General features: G+C 25.4%; 2 protein-coding genes across 4 annotated transcripts; one reads left to right on the top strand and one right to left on the bottom strand.

The window, feature by feature from the left end:
• The first annotated feature begins 961 nt into the window (after positions 1-961).
• Positions 962-12603, top strand: LOC136075269 (uncharacterized). Of its 3 annotated transcripts, none has more exons than XM_065787854.1 (10): positions 962-1636; positions 1880-1918; positions 2713-2934; positions 3787-3853; positions 5294-5330; positions 5539-5602; positions 9912-9952; positions 10225-10290; positions 11394-11559; positions 12414-12603. In XM_065787854.1, coding segments are annotated over exons 1-5 (348 nt in total). In that variant the 5' UTR covers positions 962-1617; the 3' UTR covers positions 5295-5330; positions 5539-5602; positions 9912-9952; positions 10225-10290; positions 11394-11559; positions 12414-12603. The 3 variants fall into 3 exon arrangements, with proteins under 3 accessions (XP_065643926.1, XP_065643924.1, XP_065643925.1); XM_065787852.1 differs by having other exon boundaries at positions 2316-2934; XM_065787853.1 differs by lacking the exons at positions 962-1636; positions 11394-11559 and having other exon boundaries at positions 1643-1918; positions 2316-2934.
• A 562-nt stretch (positions 12604-13165) lies between these two features.
• Positions 13166-14638, bottom strand: LOC136074312 (uncharacterized). The gene is made up of 2 exons (XM_065786618.1): positions 14393-14638; positions 13166-14266 (listed from the first exon to the last, which is right to left on the bottom strand). Exons 1-2 carry the CDS (start codon positions 14636-14638, stop codon positions 13166-13168), a joined length of 1347 nt encoding a protein of 448 aa, XP_065642690.1.
• Between the last annotated feature and the right edge of the window lie 3087 nt (positions 14639-17725).

The following is a 17725-nucleotide window of genomic DNA, read 5'->3' as shown; positions in this document are numbered from 1 at the left end:
AATAATAAAGTTTATGTTTTATAGAACGTTTATGCCTACGCATAAAACCACAAAAACTAATTATTATGCTCAAATAATGAAATTAGGATTTGTCCGATAACTTCCGCATCACCCGTTAATATTATTTAGAATCCCAGTCGGCATATCTAGTATTGTAAATACTCGGAGTATTGATTACGTATAACATACCGCCGTTGATACCAGAAAAATACGCATTTAGTTTTAAGTTTTGAATTCGAGTTCAATACCACTTATTTATCAAAAATACGTATTATTTAATATTTGATCAAAATCGGATACGATATCGTACCCGATTTTGATCAAATATCAACATATAACGGAAAAACGAAAATCTTTGCTTTAAAGCGCATGCTTAAACTGAAATTGTGAAGGCAAAATTTAAATTACAAAGTTTTCTCTTGAGAAATTTAGTAAAAAGTTTGTCTGGAATGAAAAGGAATAGTCAGGAATACATGAAAAGTTGTATGAAGAGATATTGTTCAGCTAAAGCAGTATCGCATATCTGCAATACAGTTACAGTACTTTTTTGTACTAAAAAAGTTACTAAAACTTTATCATAAAAATATTTATTACTACTTTTAAATTTATTTAGTTTTATGAAGTCCTAAATTAATATAGTTCAAGTATATTATAAATCCTATCATTTCATACCTTGCTTATTTTATTATATTGATCATTATTCTATTGACATTTCTGTTATGCTATTACCTTTTTTTTGTACTGTTTTAGAAAATTTAGAAAAATAAATTGAAATTTCGAGCCAACACTGACATTTTATTGTTGCTAAACGTTAAATTTTGTTATAAGGATTGCAGTTCTTCTATCTGTTTTTTGCTCTTTATTCAATAAGTATTTGATTTAAATTAAATATAATTTGATATTTTATTACGAGATATATGTTTTTATATATGAATATATATATGAATCTTTTTAGTAGGTACGTGACAATTGCGTTTTACGGAACCGAATTTTGTGCTAAAATTTTGTGCCACGATTTTCGCAGTCTCTTCAAAGTTAGCGTGCTTGAGGAAGGCTTTCTGAAATAACTTTTTAGTATTCGTTATCAACATAGAGTATTTTTAGAAAGAAGAATAGTTGAAGCTTATTATTAATTTGGTTTTAATTATACTCAATTGATATATTACCGAGTTTATTGATGTCAAAGTTTTAGTTGTACTTCTGTGGTGAAATTAATGTCCAGGATATAGTCTATATTTTATCTATTCAATTTTTATTTTTAAGTTATTCAATTATCTATGCACCTGCCAAATTTCGTTGAAAAATATTATGTAGCAGTCACCCTATTTCTTGCTGCACTTTTGTTACCTAGTTTACATTTTCCCTGTTGTTAGCGCGGGAGACAGAGGGGTCCATTGATTATTTGTATATATATATATTTTTTTATATATAACATTCATATTAATAATATTATTAGCAATATTTAACTTATTTCATAAATTGATACTATAAACCTAGATACTTTATAGTGAAAATATGATTTAAAAATATGTAATTTTAAACAAAATTGTTTTATTAAAAGGATTTTTAGTAAATAATAAAATAAGACTTAAATTTTATATTTTATTTAGAAACAAAATGGAGAAAGAAAATAAAGGTTTCACATAGTATTTTGTATCATATTCATAATATAGTTTATATATGAATCAAATTAGTTATGAATCATATCTAATTTGAAGTTTGAACGTTGTCTTTATTTAACAAGGAAAGCCTTTAGATTATAATTTATAACTAATAAATAAGTTATTTTTATATAAATTTATTAAATTAATTTTAAATTATTATTTGGCCACTATCTAAACCTTTATGTATAACTTTATTATTTCTTTCGCTGTTTTAGATGCTCTAAGTTGTGAAATGGCGTCAGCCAACAACATCAGTTAGTTACTTTCTTTTTTCAATAGCTCGGTAGTTATTTTTATTATATATATATATATATATATATATATATATATATATATATATATATATATATATATATATATATATATATATATATATATATATATATATATATATATATATTAGTAAAAAACACTTATCTAACTTTTATCTTCGACTTGAAGTTTCACCATTGCTGGATCATCAGGAAGAGTACATTTACATATATATATATATATATATATATATATATATATATATATATATATATATATATATATATATATATATATATATATATATATATATATATATATATATATATATACAAATGACTTACTATATGCAAATTTTTATATTACTTTGTAAAAATAAAGTTAATTTAATTTGTTTAGATGAACTTGCTTTACAGAGGATCAGTCAGTTATATCCCTATTATATGAATTAATTTAGTATTTAGTCATTTACTATTAGTTATCAAATACAGTTCTTTATCAAATACAGTTCTTAGATCAAAAATGAATAGGACTGTCGACTATCTAGACACTCTAGATTTAAGTTTAAGAGAAAAGATTGTTAAATGGTCAATTAATGTAGCACGTAGAAACAGATTTACAAATCGACTCTATCGATGCAAAGTAGGAGATGAGATTTGCAAAAGACAAAAAATCAAGTGCCAAAAAATGGATGAAAAAGAAAAAAGAAAGTTAGAGCGTGACCTATCTAAATTAAATTTTGAAGAGATTATTAATTCATATAAGCACTTATCCAATGACCAACTATTTGATTTAGAAGATGTCATGTCAGATAGAATTGTTGGGAAGAAACTACAACATGAATGGTACGATCCAAAGACATGCAAAAGTGTTTTATATCGCGGCAGAGTAAAAAAAGTTAATAAAAGAAAAAATGACTTCATTTACACCATTTCTTATTGGAAAGATGATGAAACTGATAATGAAGCTGTTGACTATTGCATGAAAAAGATCCAGCTTGCTGCTGATGTTGTTTCCGGTGAGTTACAATTTAATTAATTTAATAACACTGCAAGTGTTGTGACTTGCCAAAAATGTATTGCAAATGTTGTGACTTGCATAAATAATACAGCAAGTGTTGTACTTGCATAAATTATATAGCAAGTGTTGTGACTTGCCTAAATAATACAGCAAGTGTTGTGACTTGCCTAAATAATACAGCAAGTGTTGTGACTTGCCTAAATAATACAGCAAGTGTTGTGACTTGTTAAATTTTTTGATAGACGGCTCTGGCTTACCTTCACGTGGTGTCTATCGTTAAAAATGGTTAAAACAGTTTCATTTTTGGAATTAATTATTTAAATCATTCACTAAAAGCCAAGACAAAAATATATTGTATTTTCTTTAAAATAGTTTTATATTATTATTATTATTTTTTAATATTTTATTTTTTATTTTGAAACAGAAAATTTGTTTGTTAACCAAACAAAATAGCTAGCTCGTTAACTATACTGTATGGTCCTTACTTCTGTTAATGTAATAATCACATGAAAGACTTTATTATAGGTTTTTGCTATACTTGGTTAGAAAGATGACATGTTTTTTTACAGCCAATTGACTTATAGCCCCACATTAGTAGTTTTATAATTTTTTTTGTAATATATATCCAATTAAATAATAATTTTTGGTAAGAAGTGGAAAGGGCATTAGAATGCCTCTTTCTTATGACATATTTGGATACGCCCTCTTTTAAACTCCACTCTCTTATGACCATGGATGCACCACTAGTGTATCTTTTAATCTAGTGGAATATGTTTTTTACTTCTTTGTTGTTGTACTTTAAATATTCAAACAGATATTTCAAGAATTGAAACATTTTTTGATATTATAGTACTAAAACATCATCAACATATCTACTGTGAGTTTTACATTAACCTCCCGTATTTGGTGGTTGTCTGGTATGAATTTATTTTTTAATTTATTTCCAATTTTTTAATTTATTTTTTAAATTTATTGTTCAAATTTTGAAAAAATATATTTTTTTTTTTAGGTTGGGTGGAGAGGTGGGGGGGGGGGGGGTAGGCAGGTGGTGGGCATACGCCCCTTTGTAATAGAAACACCACTTTTATACGTAAGATTGTATAACATAATTTTATATTGTGTACTAATTTTACTCATTATAGTAAAGATATAAATATTTATAAAATCAAGTCGTTTTTGATCCTAGGGTGTGATACACCAATCGCCACCACACCCACCTCTATTGCTAACATTCACCTCTCGTATATTTTAATGGTTTAATAACTTTTTTGTGTATTTATATTGCTTATGTAATTTAAAAAAAAAAAATTTCTGAAAAAAGTATCCAGTTTTATACGGGCGAGGTGGTGGTTTGGTGCCCCCTCTGTCCATCCGATACACCCGGTGGTTAGAGTTTAACATAAAGTTGTAACCCACTCTTACACCTATCTTTTGACACCAAGATATTTGTATTTCGATAAGAATTGGCAAAGTTATGACAATTTAAGAGAAGAAAAACATTATTTTGACCACAGTTTCTTCAACAAATCCATATATAGAAAAAATCGCTACTTAAACCGTCATAACTTTTGAACCAATTGTTCGATTTTGATAATTTTTTCACCTTTAAAATACTGTAATAATCCTCTTTCTAATGATATATAACATTATAGTATTCAAACAATTTGAAATTTTTTACTCACGTACCTATTTTTAGATTTTTTCATGTTATTTTTAAATTTTTTGTTCGCGCAATTCAAGTTATATATGTTTATAGCTTGCATATATGTTTATATTATGTTCAAAGTTAAAATGTTTTTTATAAATATATGTATGTGGTAATATGTGTTATGTAATTGTTTTATAAATGTGTCATTAAAGTAGTATAAAATGTATCTATTGTGTATATAAATATTATATGAGGTGTTTATATATGTTATATAAAGTTAAATAAATGTATTGTGTTTTATAGTTATTATATATGTTTATATTATGTTGTTTCCATGTTTTCAAAGTGTGTGACTTGGCAAACGTGTTGAGCAAGATTTTGCGTGAAGTTGGCTTACCTTTATGTTGGTGTTTATTGTTAAAAATTATAAGTGGTTTTATTATTGAAACTCACTGCTTTTAATCATTCACTAAAAGCCACTCAAGACAAATCATTTTGCTATATATATATTTTGTTTATATCTCAATTTGAATTTTTAGAACCATGAAGTACCAACATGATTTGTTTTCTAAAATATAACATGAAATAACAATATTTAACAACTACTACTTACTTATCATGACATCTTATCTCTATCAGATATATTGATTTTCAATTTATATGATGTTTTTCTTAGTATTTACTTATCCATTACATTTTTTCATTTCAGATTCATCATATGATGGATTTATGCGATATAAAAGAATGTATGTAAATTTTTATGAATTTTTTCTAGGCTTTTCTAAATGTGTTTCTTATTAACATGGTTTTACAAGCAAGGTTACAAATAAATGTTTGTTTGTTCTTGGTTTTTTACTTATCTATTTTCAGATTCTTATAAACTAGGCAACTCAGCTAAGCAAGTATTGTTTTATTTTTTAGTACTATTGGAAAGAGCTAAAAATTATTTTTTAGAGTGATTGAAAAGAACTGAAGTGTTTTTTAGTTACTTCACACGGTGTAACTGATACTGGTTTGAGTAAGTTTACTATTTTGTTTTATTTTATATTGGATTTATTTGATATATTTTATATTAGATATATATTTTGTGTATTTAACATGGAAAACTGACTGTGATTTGTTGACACGAAAGTTTATAAACTTCACTCTGCCTATATTTCAGTATATTTATATATATATATATATATATATAGATATATATATACAGGCATTTTTTGTATAGATATATATATTATCTATATATATATATATATATATATATATATATATATATATATATATATATATTTATTTATTTATTTATATATATATATACATATACTTTGGCAGGAATGGAGGGTTATAGCCCTCCATTCCTGCCAAAGCCTGTATATTTTTTATACAAGATTGTGCATTTATTATTTTTGTTCATTAAGGTAAAAATAATTTTGTGCATAGTAGATTCTTTGTTAAATTAAAAATAATTGATGTAAATAAATATTGTTTAATGTTTTTGATAAACGACTTATGTATATAAACATATAAAAAGATATGGATTTCAATAAATCTTAAGTTTAAATAAAGTCTTTGATTAGAAAATTCACAATTTGTAAGATTCTTTTATGTTCATTTATTCAATTGTAACAATTGTAAGATTACTGGTAATATGTTTAATGATAACAGTGAAATTGAAATAGATAGTATTAGGCTCAACGAAGTTATTAATGTAAAATGCTAATAGGCAACTTGAAAATAGTTGTCAAATAAAAAAAATAGATCTAGGCAGGATGAAATTAATCGTTGTTGAAATGTAAGAAATGCAGCTCGGCATGCAGAAAACTTACTTGACAGAATTCTGTGTCAAGCAGTGTTAATGTCTGTTAATTTGATTTTACTTTAGACACTTCAGAACAAAGCAAAGTATGAGTTTAACTATTTATAGTAACAATTAACACTTTTAAATCTAAATAATTTGATTTTATTTTTATAATTTCATAATTATGTTCTTTTTTTCATTTTTTTTTTTAGTTTTTCTTTTCTTTTGATTAGTTAGCTAACTGTTGAAACATGGTTTTAATTTTGCAAATTTAGTATGATGTGAAATTTACTCTATTAATCATTAGTCAACAGTTAGAGAGAAGCTGGAGCTTAATTAAGATATGCTGGAAATTAGCTTTTAATCAAGGTAAAAATAATTTTGTTTACTGGTAACATAATAAAACCAGTTACTACTATTTATTCCGTGCTTTTTACATTTGTTAACATGCTGCTTTGGAAACACTTTCTCTCTCTCTCTCTCTCTCTCTCTCTCTCTCTCTCTCTCTTAGATGAGAGGGAAATTTAATAAAACTTATGTAATTACTGAGCTCTTATGTATTTCTTAATACCACAAATGATAACTATAATTGTCCCTTGATTGTTCAAATATTGTTATAAATAAAATCTTTTTAGTCCAAGTATTTAAGTTGATAAAATATCTTATTAAGTTGTGGTGTTATTTGCCAGCGTTTCTATAGTAACAATGTATACATTGTGTTGGCTAGCCTTTTTATAATCTTAATTATTCTGTAGACAGAATATATGAACCTGTCATTTCGAAAAGGACATAAGTCCAAAACTTTTAGCAGTTAGTTTATAAGTTTGAATTAAAAATTTCTGTATGATTTATGTTTTTTTTATAAAAAATAAAAAATACATAAGTTATATACGTTCTTTATTCATCTACTTCTATGTTTAATTTCTTTAGCAACCTAGACATTATTTTAATAAAAATCATATTTTTGTTAATTTTGAAAAGTTTTAGTAAATGGACTTGTGCCCTTTTCGAAATGACAGGTTCATATATTTTCTGTTATTATTATCCTAATTCTACTAACAATAAAATGCAAATAGTACTTTTGTATTTAAAAATTGTAATTTTTTTTTCATGTCTTTTTTAAGTATTTGCAGGCTTTACCTGACTTTTCTTTTCTGATACTTGTGTTGTGACAGATTTTAAAAAGAACTCAACTGATGTTAATGCGGTCTTTATGTCGTTACCTATAAGCAATGACGTTGCTGATACGGGGTCAAAGTTAAAATATTTATAGATAAATTTGTATTTAATTTTTTAGATAATATATCAAGTTATTAATGTGTTTTTATTGGTATTAATGATTTAATAACTCATAACCCATATTACGGGTTGCTTACTGCTAGTCATTATCATTATGTTATGAATTCATATTAGTTAATAAAATTGTATTGAATATTCTCTGGTTATCGTGTTTTATACGTGTTTAAATGCAAGTTTGATACTCAGTAGGCGTCGTATTGTATATCTGTCTTAATACGCATCTGATGTCTATTGCGCGTTTGTCACGATAATGCGCGTTTGTCACGATAAAATGGCTAACATATATTCGTAAATAATGCGTATTCTGGAAAGTTTTAAATGCGCATGTAATACCAGGAAAATATCGTATTGAATATTCTCTGGTTATCGGGTTTTATACGTGTTTACAAGAGTTTCAAATGTGAGTCTGTTACTCAGTAGGCGTCGTATTTTATATCTGTCTTTATACGCATCTAATGCGTATTTCTAATGCGTGTTCGATACGATAAAATGGCTAACATACATACCACATCGATACGTATTTAAACGAGTTTCTAATGCGCATTTACAACTAAATTTGCCGACTGGGAAATAACATATTAGAAATTACATTTTTTTTTTTTTCTTTTACAGAGCAATGGTTTTGTACTAGTGTTATAGCAACTTTTCAGTTCCGGTTCTGTCCTGTACACGTATCGCTGTACATAACCACGTGTTTGGCTCAAGGTCTATATATGTTTAATCAAACTGCAAGTAATTTCTTGTGAACTTTTTGAACCATCACGTATAACATACTGCCGTTGATACCAGAAAAATACGCATTTAGTTTTAAGTTTCGAATTCAAGTTCATTACCACTTATTTATCAAAAATACGTATTATTTAATATTTGATCAAAATCGGATACGATATCGTACCCGATTTTGATCAAATATCAACATATAACGGAAAAACAAAAACTTTTGCTTTAAAGCGCATGCTTAAACTGAAATTGTAAAAGCAAAATTTAAATTAAAAAGTTTTCTCTTGAGAAATTCAGTAAAAAGTTTGTCTGAAATGAAAAAGAATAGTCAGGAATACACGAAAAGTTGTATTAAGAGATATCGTTCTGCTAAAGCAGTATCGCATATCTCTAATATAGTTACAGTACTTTTTTGTACTAAAAAAGTTACTAAAACTTTATCATAAAAATATTTATTACTACTTTTAAATTTATTTAGTTTTATGAAGTCCTAAATTAATATAATTCAAATATATTATAAATCCTATAATTTCGTACCTTGCTTATTTTATTATGTTGATTATTATTTTATTAACATTTTTGTTATGCTATTACCTTTTTTTTGTACTGTTTTAAAAAATTTTGAAAAATAAATAATTATTTCGAGCCAACACTGACATTTCATTGTTGCTAAACGTTAAATTTTGTTATAAGGATTGCAGTTCTTCTATCTGTTTTTTGCTCTTTATTCAATAAGTATTTGATTTAAATTAAATATAATTTGATATTTTATTACGAGATATATGTTTTTATATATGAATATATATATGAATCTTTTTAGATTTTTTCATGTTATTTTTAAATTTTTTGTTCGCGCAATTCAAGTTATATATGTTTATTGTTTGCATATATGTTTATATTATGTTCAAAGTTAAAAAGTTTTTGATAAATCTATGTATGTGGTAATATGTGTTATGTAACTGTTTTATAAATGTGTCATTAAAATAGTATAAAATGTATCTATTGTGTATATAAATATTATATGAGGTGTTTATATATGTTATATAAAGTTAAATAAATGTATTGTGTTTTATAGTTATTATATATGTTTATATTATGTTGTTTCCATGTTTTCAAAGTGTGCGACTTGGCAAATGTGTTGAGCAAGATTTTGCGTAAAGTTGTTATTCATGTTACTAATGTTGTTACATTTGGCTCACCTTTATGTTGCTGTCTATTGTTAAAAATTATAAGTGGTTTTATTATTGAAACTCACTGCTTTTAATCATTTACTAAAAGCCACTCAAGAAAAATCATTTTGCCATATATACATTTTGTTTATATCTCAATTTGAATTTTTAGAACCATGAAGTACCAACATGATTTGTTTTCAAAAAGCTAACATGAAATAACAATATTTAAAAACTACTACTCTCTTATCATGACATCTTATCTCTATCAGATATATTGATTTTCGATTCATATTTGATGTTTTTCTTTGTATTTACTTATCAGTTACATTTTTTCATTTCAGATTTATCATATGATGGATTTATGCGATATAAAAGAACAAATGTATGTAAATTTTTATGAATTTTTTCTAGGCTTTTCTAAATGTGTTTCTTATTCACATTTTATTTTACAAGCAAAGTCTGCAAGCAAATTTGAGCTGAAAATTTTTTTTAGCTTTTAAGGAGAATTGGCGTTCTTCTTTGTTTTATTTAATTTGTTTAAATATAGTAGTTCTAAAAAATAAATGTTTGTTTGTTCTTGGTTTTTTACTTATTTGTTTTCAGATTCTTATAAACTAGGCAACTCAGCTAAGCAAGTTTTGTTTTATTTTTTAGTGCTATTGGAAAGAGCTGAAAGTTATTTTTTAGTTACTTCACACGGTGTAAGTGATACTGGTTTGAGTAAGTTTACTATTTTGTTTTATTTTATATTGGATTTATTTTATATTTGATATATATTATATTAGATATATATTTTGTGTATTTAACATGGAAAACTGACTGTAATTTGTTGACACGAAAGTTTATAAACTTAAATCTGCCTATATTTCAGTATATTTATATTATATATATATATATATATATATATATATATATATATATATATATATATATATATATATATATATATATATATATATGTATATATATATATATATATATATATATATATATATATATATATATATATATATGTATATATATATATATATATATATATATATGTATATATGTATATATATATATATATATATATATATATATATATATATATGTATATATATATATATATATATATATATATATATATATATATATATATATATATAATTACTTTAGAGTAAAATATACTGACTGACATTGCTTCAATATTTTATACAAGTTTGTGCATTATTATTATTTTTGTTCATTAAGGTAAAAATAATTTTGTGCATTGTAGATTCTTTGTTCGATTAAAAATAATTGATGTAAATAAATATTGTTTAATATTTTTGATAAACGACTTATGTATATAAACATATAAAAAGATATGGATTTCAATAAATCTTAAGTTTAAATAAAGTCTTTGATTAGAAAAGATTACAATTTGTAAGATTCTATTATGTTCATTTATTCAAATGTAACAATAGTAAGATTACTAGTAATATGTTTAATGATAACAGTGAAATTGAAATAGATAGTATTAGGCTCAACAAAGTTATTAATGTAAAATGCTATAAGGCAACTTGAAAATAGCTGTCAAATGAAAAAAATAGATCTAGGCAGGATGAAATTAATCGTTGTTGAAATGTAAGAAATGTAACTCGGCGTGCAGAAGGCTTACTTGACAGAATTCAGTGTCAAGCAGTGTTAATGTCTGTTAATTTGATTTTACTTTAGACGCTTCAGAACAAAGTAAAGTATGAGTTTAACTATTTATAGTAACAATTAACACTTTTAAATCTAAATAATTTTTTTTTTTATAATTTCTATCATAATTATGTTCTTTTTATTATTATTTTTAGTTAGTCTCCCCTTTGTCATCTTTTGATTAGTTAGCTAACTGTTGAAACATGGTTTTAATTTTGCAAATTTAGTATGATGTGAAATTTACTCTATTAATCATTAGTCAACAGTTAGAGAGAAGCTGGAGCTTAATTAAGATATGCTGGAAATTAGCTTTTAATCAAGGTAAAAATAATTTTGTTTACTGGTAACATAATAAAACCAGTTACTACTATTTATTCCGTGCTTTTTACATTTGTTAACATGCTGCTTTGGAAACACTTTCTCTCTCTCTCTCTCTCTCTCTCTCTCTCTCTCTCTCTCTCTCTCTCTCTCTCTCTCTCTCTCTCTTAGATGAGTGGGAGATTTAATAAAACTTATGTAATTACTGAGCTCTTACGTATTTCTTAATACCACAAATGATAATGACCATTTATAAGAAATATTTTACGAGTTGCTTACTATTTTATGATATAGTTGCTCAAATTGTTTAACTATAATTGTCCCTTGATTGTTCAAATATTGTAATAAATAAAATCTTTTTAGTCCAAGTATTTAAGTTAATAAAATATCTTATTAAGTTGTGGTGTTATTTGCCAGTGTTACTATAGTAACAATGTATACATTGTGTTGTCTAGCCTTTTTATAATCTTTTTTAATTATTCTGTAGACAGAATATATGAACCTGTCATTTCGAAAAGGACATAAGTCCAAAACTTTTAGCAGTTAGTTTATAAGTTTGAATTAAAAATTTCTGTATGATTTATGTTTTTTTTATAAAAAATAAAAAATACATAAGTTATATACGTTCTTTATTCATCTACTTCTATGTTTAATTTCTTTAGCAACCTAGACATTATTTTAATAAAAATCATATTTTTGTTGATTTTGAAAAGTTTTAGTAAATGGACTTGTGCCCTTTTCGAAATGACAGTTCATATATTTTCTGTTATTATTATCCTAATTCTACTAACAATAAAATGCAAATAGTACTTTTGTAATTAAAAATTGTAATTTTTTTTTTTCATGTCTTTTTTTAGGTATTTGCAGGCTTTACTTGACTTTCCTTTTCTGGTACCTGTGTTGTGACAGATTTTAAAAAGAACTCAACTGATGTTAATGCGGTCTTTATGTCGTTACCTATAAGCAATGACATTGCTGATACGGAGTCAAAGTTAAAATATTTATAGATAAATTTGTATTTAATTTTTTAGATAATATATCAAGTTATTAATGTGTTTTTATTGGTATTAATGATTTAATAACTCATAACCCATATTACGGGTTGCTTACTGCTAGTCATTGTCATTATGTTATGAATTCATATTAGTTAATAAATTTGTATTGAATATTCTCTGGTTATCGTGTTTTATACGTGTTTAAATGCGAGTTTGATACTCAGTAGGCGTCGTATTGTATACCTGTCTTTATACGCATCTGATGTCTATTTTTAATGCGTGTTTGTCACGATAAAATGGCTAACAAATACTCGTAAATATTGCGTATTCTGGAAAGTTTTAAATGCGCATGTAATACCAGGAAAATATCGTATTGAATATTCTCTGGTTATCGTATTTTATACGTGTTTACAGGAGTTTCAAATGCGAGTTTGATACTCAGTAGGCATCGTATTGTATACCTGTTCTTATACGCATCTAATGCGTATTTCTAATGCGTGTTCGATACGATAAAATGGCTAACATACATACCACATCGATACGTATTTAAACGAGTTTCTAATGCGCATTTACAATTAAATTTGCCGACTGGGATGTTCTTGTCGTGGCCATTTTCAACAAATATGATCTATTAGAAAATCAATTTCTTTTTGAAGGTGTTTTTGAGAGCAAATTTTTTTTGCACGACATAAAAATCCTTTGAAAACGCCAATAATAAAGTTAGGATTAATGTTCGAGTTAGGTTTAAGTTGAACATTTGTAATAGCTTCTTTTCGATGTATTTGAAATTCATAAGCTCCAGAGCCTGTGTTTGTAATATTTATATCTAGGAAATTGAGTTGTTTGAGGTTGTTTTCAAGTCCCACTGTGTATTTTATGGCAGGATGTATTTCATTAAGGATGTTCAGGAACATTTGTTGTTGTTTTATTGAAGCGAAGCGAGCGTGACAATCATCTACATATCTCTTGTAAGTTTTTGGTTCGGATGTATAAACAATTGCTATGTTAAGGGCCTTTCTTTCTATATTTTGTAAAAACGCTTCCGCCATAACTACCATTAAAGATAAACCTATAGGACCTGAATTGGGTATTACTCGGATATTGTTTTTATATAAAAAATAGCATATACTTAATGAAAGTTCAATTAATTGGTGAATGTCTGCAAGAGTAAGTTTAGTTCGAGTTTTTAAGTCATCAATATCAGCGTTCAATATATAAATAATAACTGGAATTGCTTCGTCAATGGGTATGGATGGATATAAATTGACTATATCAAATGAAACTTGAACTTCGTTAGGATCTATTATCCATTGCTTAGCTTCATTTACAAAACTATTAGAATTCATAAGTCTACTTTCATTTTTGTTCAGAGTCGGTTGAATAATTTTAACAAGATAATCAGATGTTCCATAAGGTGGTGTGTTAATTGTTGATACAACGGGGCGCATTGGGTAATCTTTTTCTGGTTTGTGAGCTTTAATCATTCCGTAAATCCTTGGTGGGTTACAATCTGATGGATACATTTTAAAGTATGTATTTGTGTCTAGCTTACCTTCTTTTCTTAATTTGCACAATTGTCTTCGAAATTTAGTAGTCAATGTGGGTGTTGGATCATAATCAATAATTTTGCTATTTTTTATTTGTTCTTCTAATTTGAGAGATGCATCATTTTGGTTTAATAATGCGAAACCTGTGCCTTTATCGAAAGGGTATATCTTAACATTAGAATTGTTTTTTAATTTGTTTATGGAAAGACGTTGTTGCTTAGTTATATTATCTTTTAATTTTAATTTTAGTGAATTTGTTAAAATTTGTTAACGGTTTTGTCGTAGAGTTTCTGCCTGTGTTGGTTTTTTAAGTTTTTCAAGTTGTAAAGCGCAAGTTTCAATATTAGTTATAATATCCATATAAGGAATTTTTTTCTGCAGTGGTACAAAATTTGGACCTAAATTGAGTAACTCAGTTGTTGATTTATCCAGAGTAACATTAGTTAAATTGAGTATAGCAGGTTTAATAACTTGATTGGGAGGATCAAAAGTATTTTTTATAATCGGTGTAATTAGTAATTTATAATATTTTTCTTTCATTTCCGTTTTTTTCTTAATATAATAGTAATTTTTTGATTTGTTGGTTATACTATTAATTAACTCATAATCGTGTAATCTTACTTTTGTTTATATATATATATATATATATGTATATATATATATATATATATATATATATATATATATATATATATATATATATATATATATATATATATATATATATATATATATATATATATATATATATATATATATATATATATATATATATATATATATATATATATATATATATATACAGGGCTCGAATAAACGTAAAAAAATTTAATCGTGATTTTTTTGTTGCTCATAACCCCTCCTCCACTCCCGCCGGAGGGGAGCGGGCATTATTTATTTTAACTTATTTATAATAACATATAAAATAAGTCTCATTTTTGCAAAAGAAGTCATAACATTTACGTTCAGCGGTTGTAAAGTAGCTTTAGTTACAATTTACATTATTACTATTATTATATTGCATTAAATCTAACGGCTGTATTTTTGTAAAATCAATGAACTTGATATAATCTTCTTTTAATTAATTATTTCATTTTCTATTTTATTTACATATTTTAAACTGTTTAAAACAACTAGAATATTTAATTTTCTATAAATTTTTAACAGTAAAAAAAATTATTTAAAACTCTAGCAAAACAATCTATAAATTTGAAACAGTTATAAAAAACTATTAAAAATGATGAAAACATTTTAATAGTTTTTTATAACTGTTATCGAAACATATCGTGATAAAATCGTGAAAATGTTGAGTTTTAACATTTTATCACGAAACATATCGCGATAAATTGTTAAAACTTAACATTTTCACGAAAACCCGCACAATCACAAACAAGAATGATAATAAAATTCTTATTAAGTAAGTTTTCTTATCTAAGTAACCTTATCAAATTCCCATGATATTTCTATCTATTGCTTTTTCATTCAATGTATTTTTTAATAAAAGTTAGCGTTCACTTTTTTCATTCAATAAAATAAAGCGAAAGAAAAAAATGTTTCTAAATAATAGAACCTTTTACGATCTAATACTTTTTTTTATTTTTGATTTAAGTTTTGCCAAGTAATACGCAATATAAACTTATAAAAAAATCATTAAATTTGTTCATAATGAATGAGCTAAATCGGAATAAAGCCCTTGAGAATTCGAGTTAAGAAAGTGACTTTTCAATCAATTACCTTTTATTTTTTTTTTCAATCAAAATCTTTTATTTCTTGATTCGAATAGGTATTTAATTGTTTTTTATAAATTTTTCCTTCCTTAAACAATCGGTCTTTTTCCTGCATTTGAACATTTTTGCTAATTGATTTTATTTTATTTTTCTTTCTTTTACTTTATGCTCCGCTTTAAAAAAAAAGTTATCGTTACAGAAGTCACTGCAGTTTTATACTGTAAAAGAACACTAAATATTCGCGAATAGAGTATCAATCTTCTAAAATAAAAAAAGAATATTCGCGAAAAAAAGAAGGATCGCGAAAAAACAAATTTTAAGAAAAAACTAATCGCGAAGGTGCGAAAAGTAATCGCGATTCGCGATACGCTTAATTCGAGCCCATATATATATATATATATATATATATATATATATATATATATATATATATATATATATATATATATATATATATATATATATATATACATATATATATATATATATATATATATATATATATATATATATATATATATATATATATATATATATATATGTATGTATATATATGTATATATATATGTATACATATATATAAATATATATATGTATACATATATATATATATATATATATATATATATATATATATATATATATATATATATATATATATATATATATATATATATATATATATATATATATATATATACTATAGCATATTTAGATAAGCATTAGCTTACTATTATCTTAATAGCATACAGCTTTTTTGAAAAAAGAAGAAAAAAACAATGATTAATGAAAGAAAAGATTGCTGCCCTATGCGAAACACTCAGTTGATATAGTGACATTTCTTTGCGGCATCAGGCTATTTGATAGTCAATGTACTGAAGCCCCCAGCAGCAGACTATTTCAACCTGAAGTCACAATGCTTATCTAAACACTCATTTATAATTGTATATACAGCAGAGAAAATAGAATTAGCCTCACCTTTATCTTTTGTACTAATTTAACAAAAATTGCAGTGAAAGAATTATTAAATCTACTTTATTTCTTATTATCTTCTACTACAACTAAAAAGTTGTAATAGAAGATAATAAGAAATAAAGTAGATTAAACATAAAATAAATTGGTATGTTTAATTAATTACAAATGGAAAAAAAAATTAAAAGTATTCAATATGTGGAGGAAATAGAATTAGCCTCATTGACGTTATATACAAAAAAATAAAGAAAATATTTTGTTTTTACGCTCATTTATTATTTAGTATTGCTTCCTGAATTTTTAATGGCTTCAAATATGCGACTTGACATACTAGTCACAAGATTTTGGATAGTTTCTATAGATATTTCATTCCAAGCTTCTTCGATACGAGTTTTCAGCTCCAAGGTGTATTCAAATTGCCTACCATTTTCATAAACCTTCCTAGAAAATATTCCCCATAGATTTTCAATTGGATCAAGATCTGGACTAAATGCGGGCCATTCCATTGCGTGAATATTTTTTTCTCTAAACCAAGCTTTTGTAAGCTTTGAATTACGGATAGCAGCATTATCTTGTTGGAAAGTGAAGTTTTCATCTATTAGTTTCTCACCATGTTCAAGCAAACTTATTTCTAATAAGTCAATGTAGTCTTGTGAATTCATTTTTGTTGAAATTCATGCCAGTGAAAGTTTTCCAGCAAAGGAGAAAGCCCCCCACCACCAAAGTTATGACTCATCCGAGTTTCTTTTTGAAGATCGTGCCAGTAATATTGATAGCCATCAGGACCATCTAGATTGAACTTTTTTTCACTAAAGAGAACTTGATGCCACTCTTCCTGCCAAGACATGTGCCCTTTTGCAAATTGTAATCTAACTTCTTTATGACGAGCAGTAAGTTTTGGTTTTGGTTTACGCTTTTTCCAAACTGT

Source organism: Hydra vulgaris, chromosome 01, assembly GCF_038396675.1.
Source record: "Hydra vulgaris chromosome 01, alternate assembly HydraT2T_AEP".
NCBI classification, from domain to species: Eukaryota; Metazoa; Cnidaria; class Hydrozoa; order Anthoathecata; family Hydridae; genus Hydra; species Hydra vulgaris.
The sequence above is the reverse complement of the archived record's forward strand: the minus strand, read 5'-3'. Positions and strand labels throughout refer to the sequence as shown.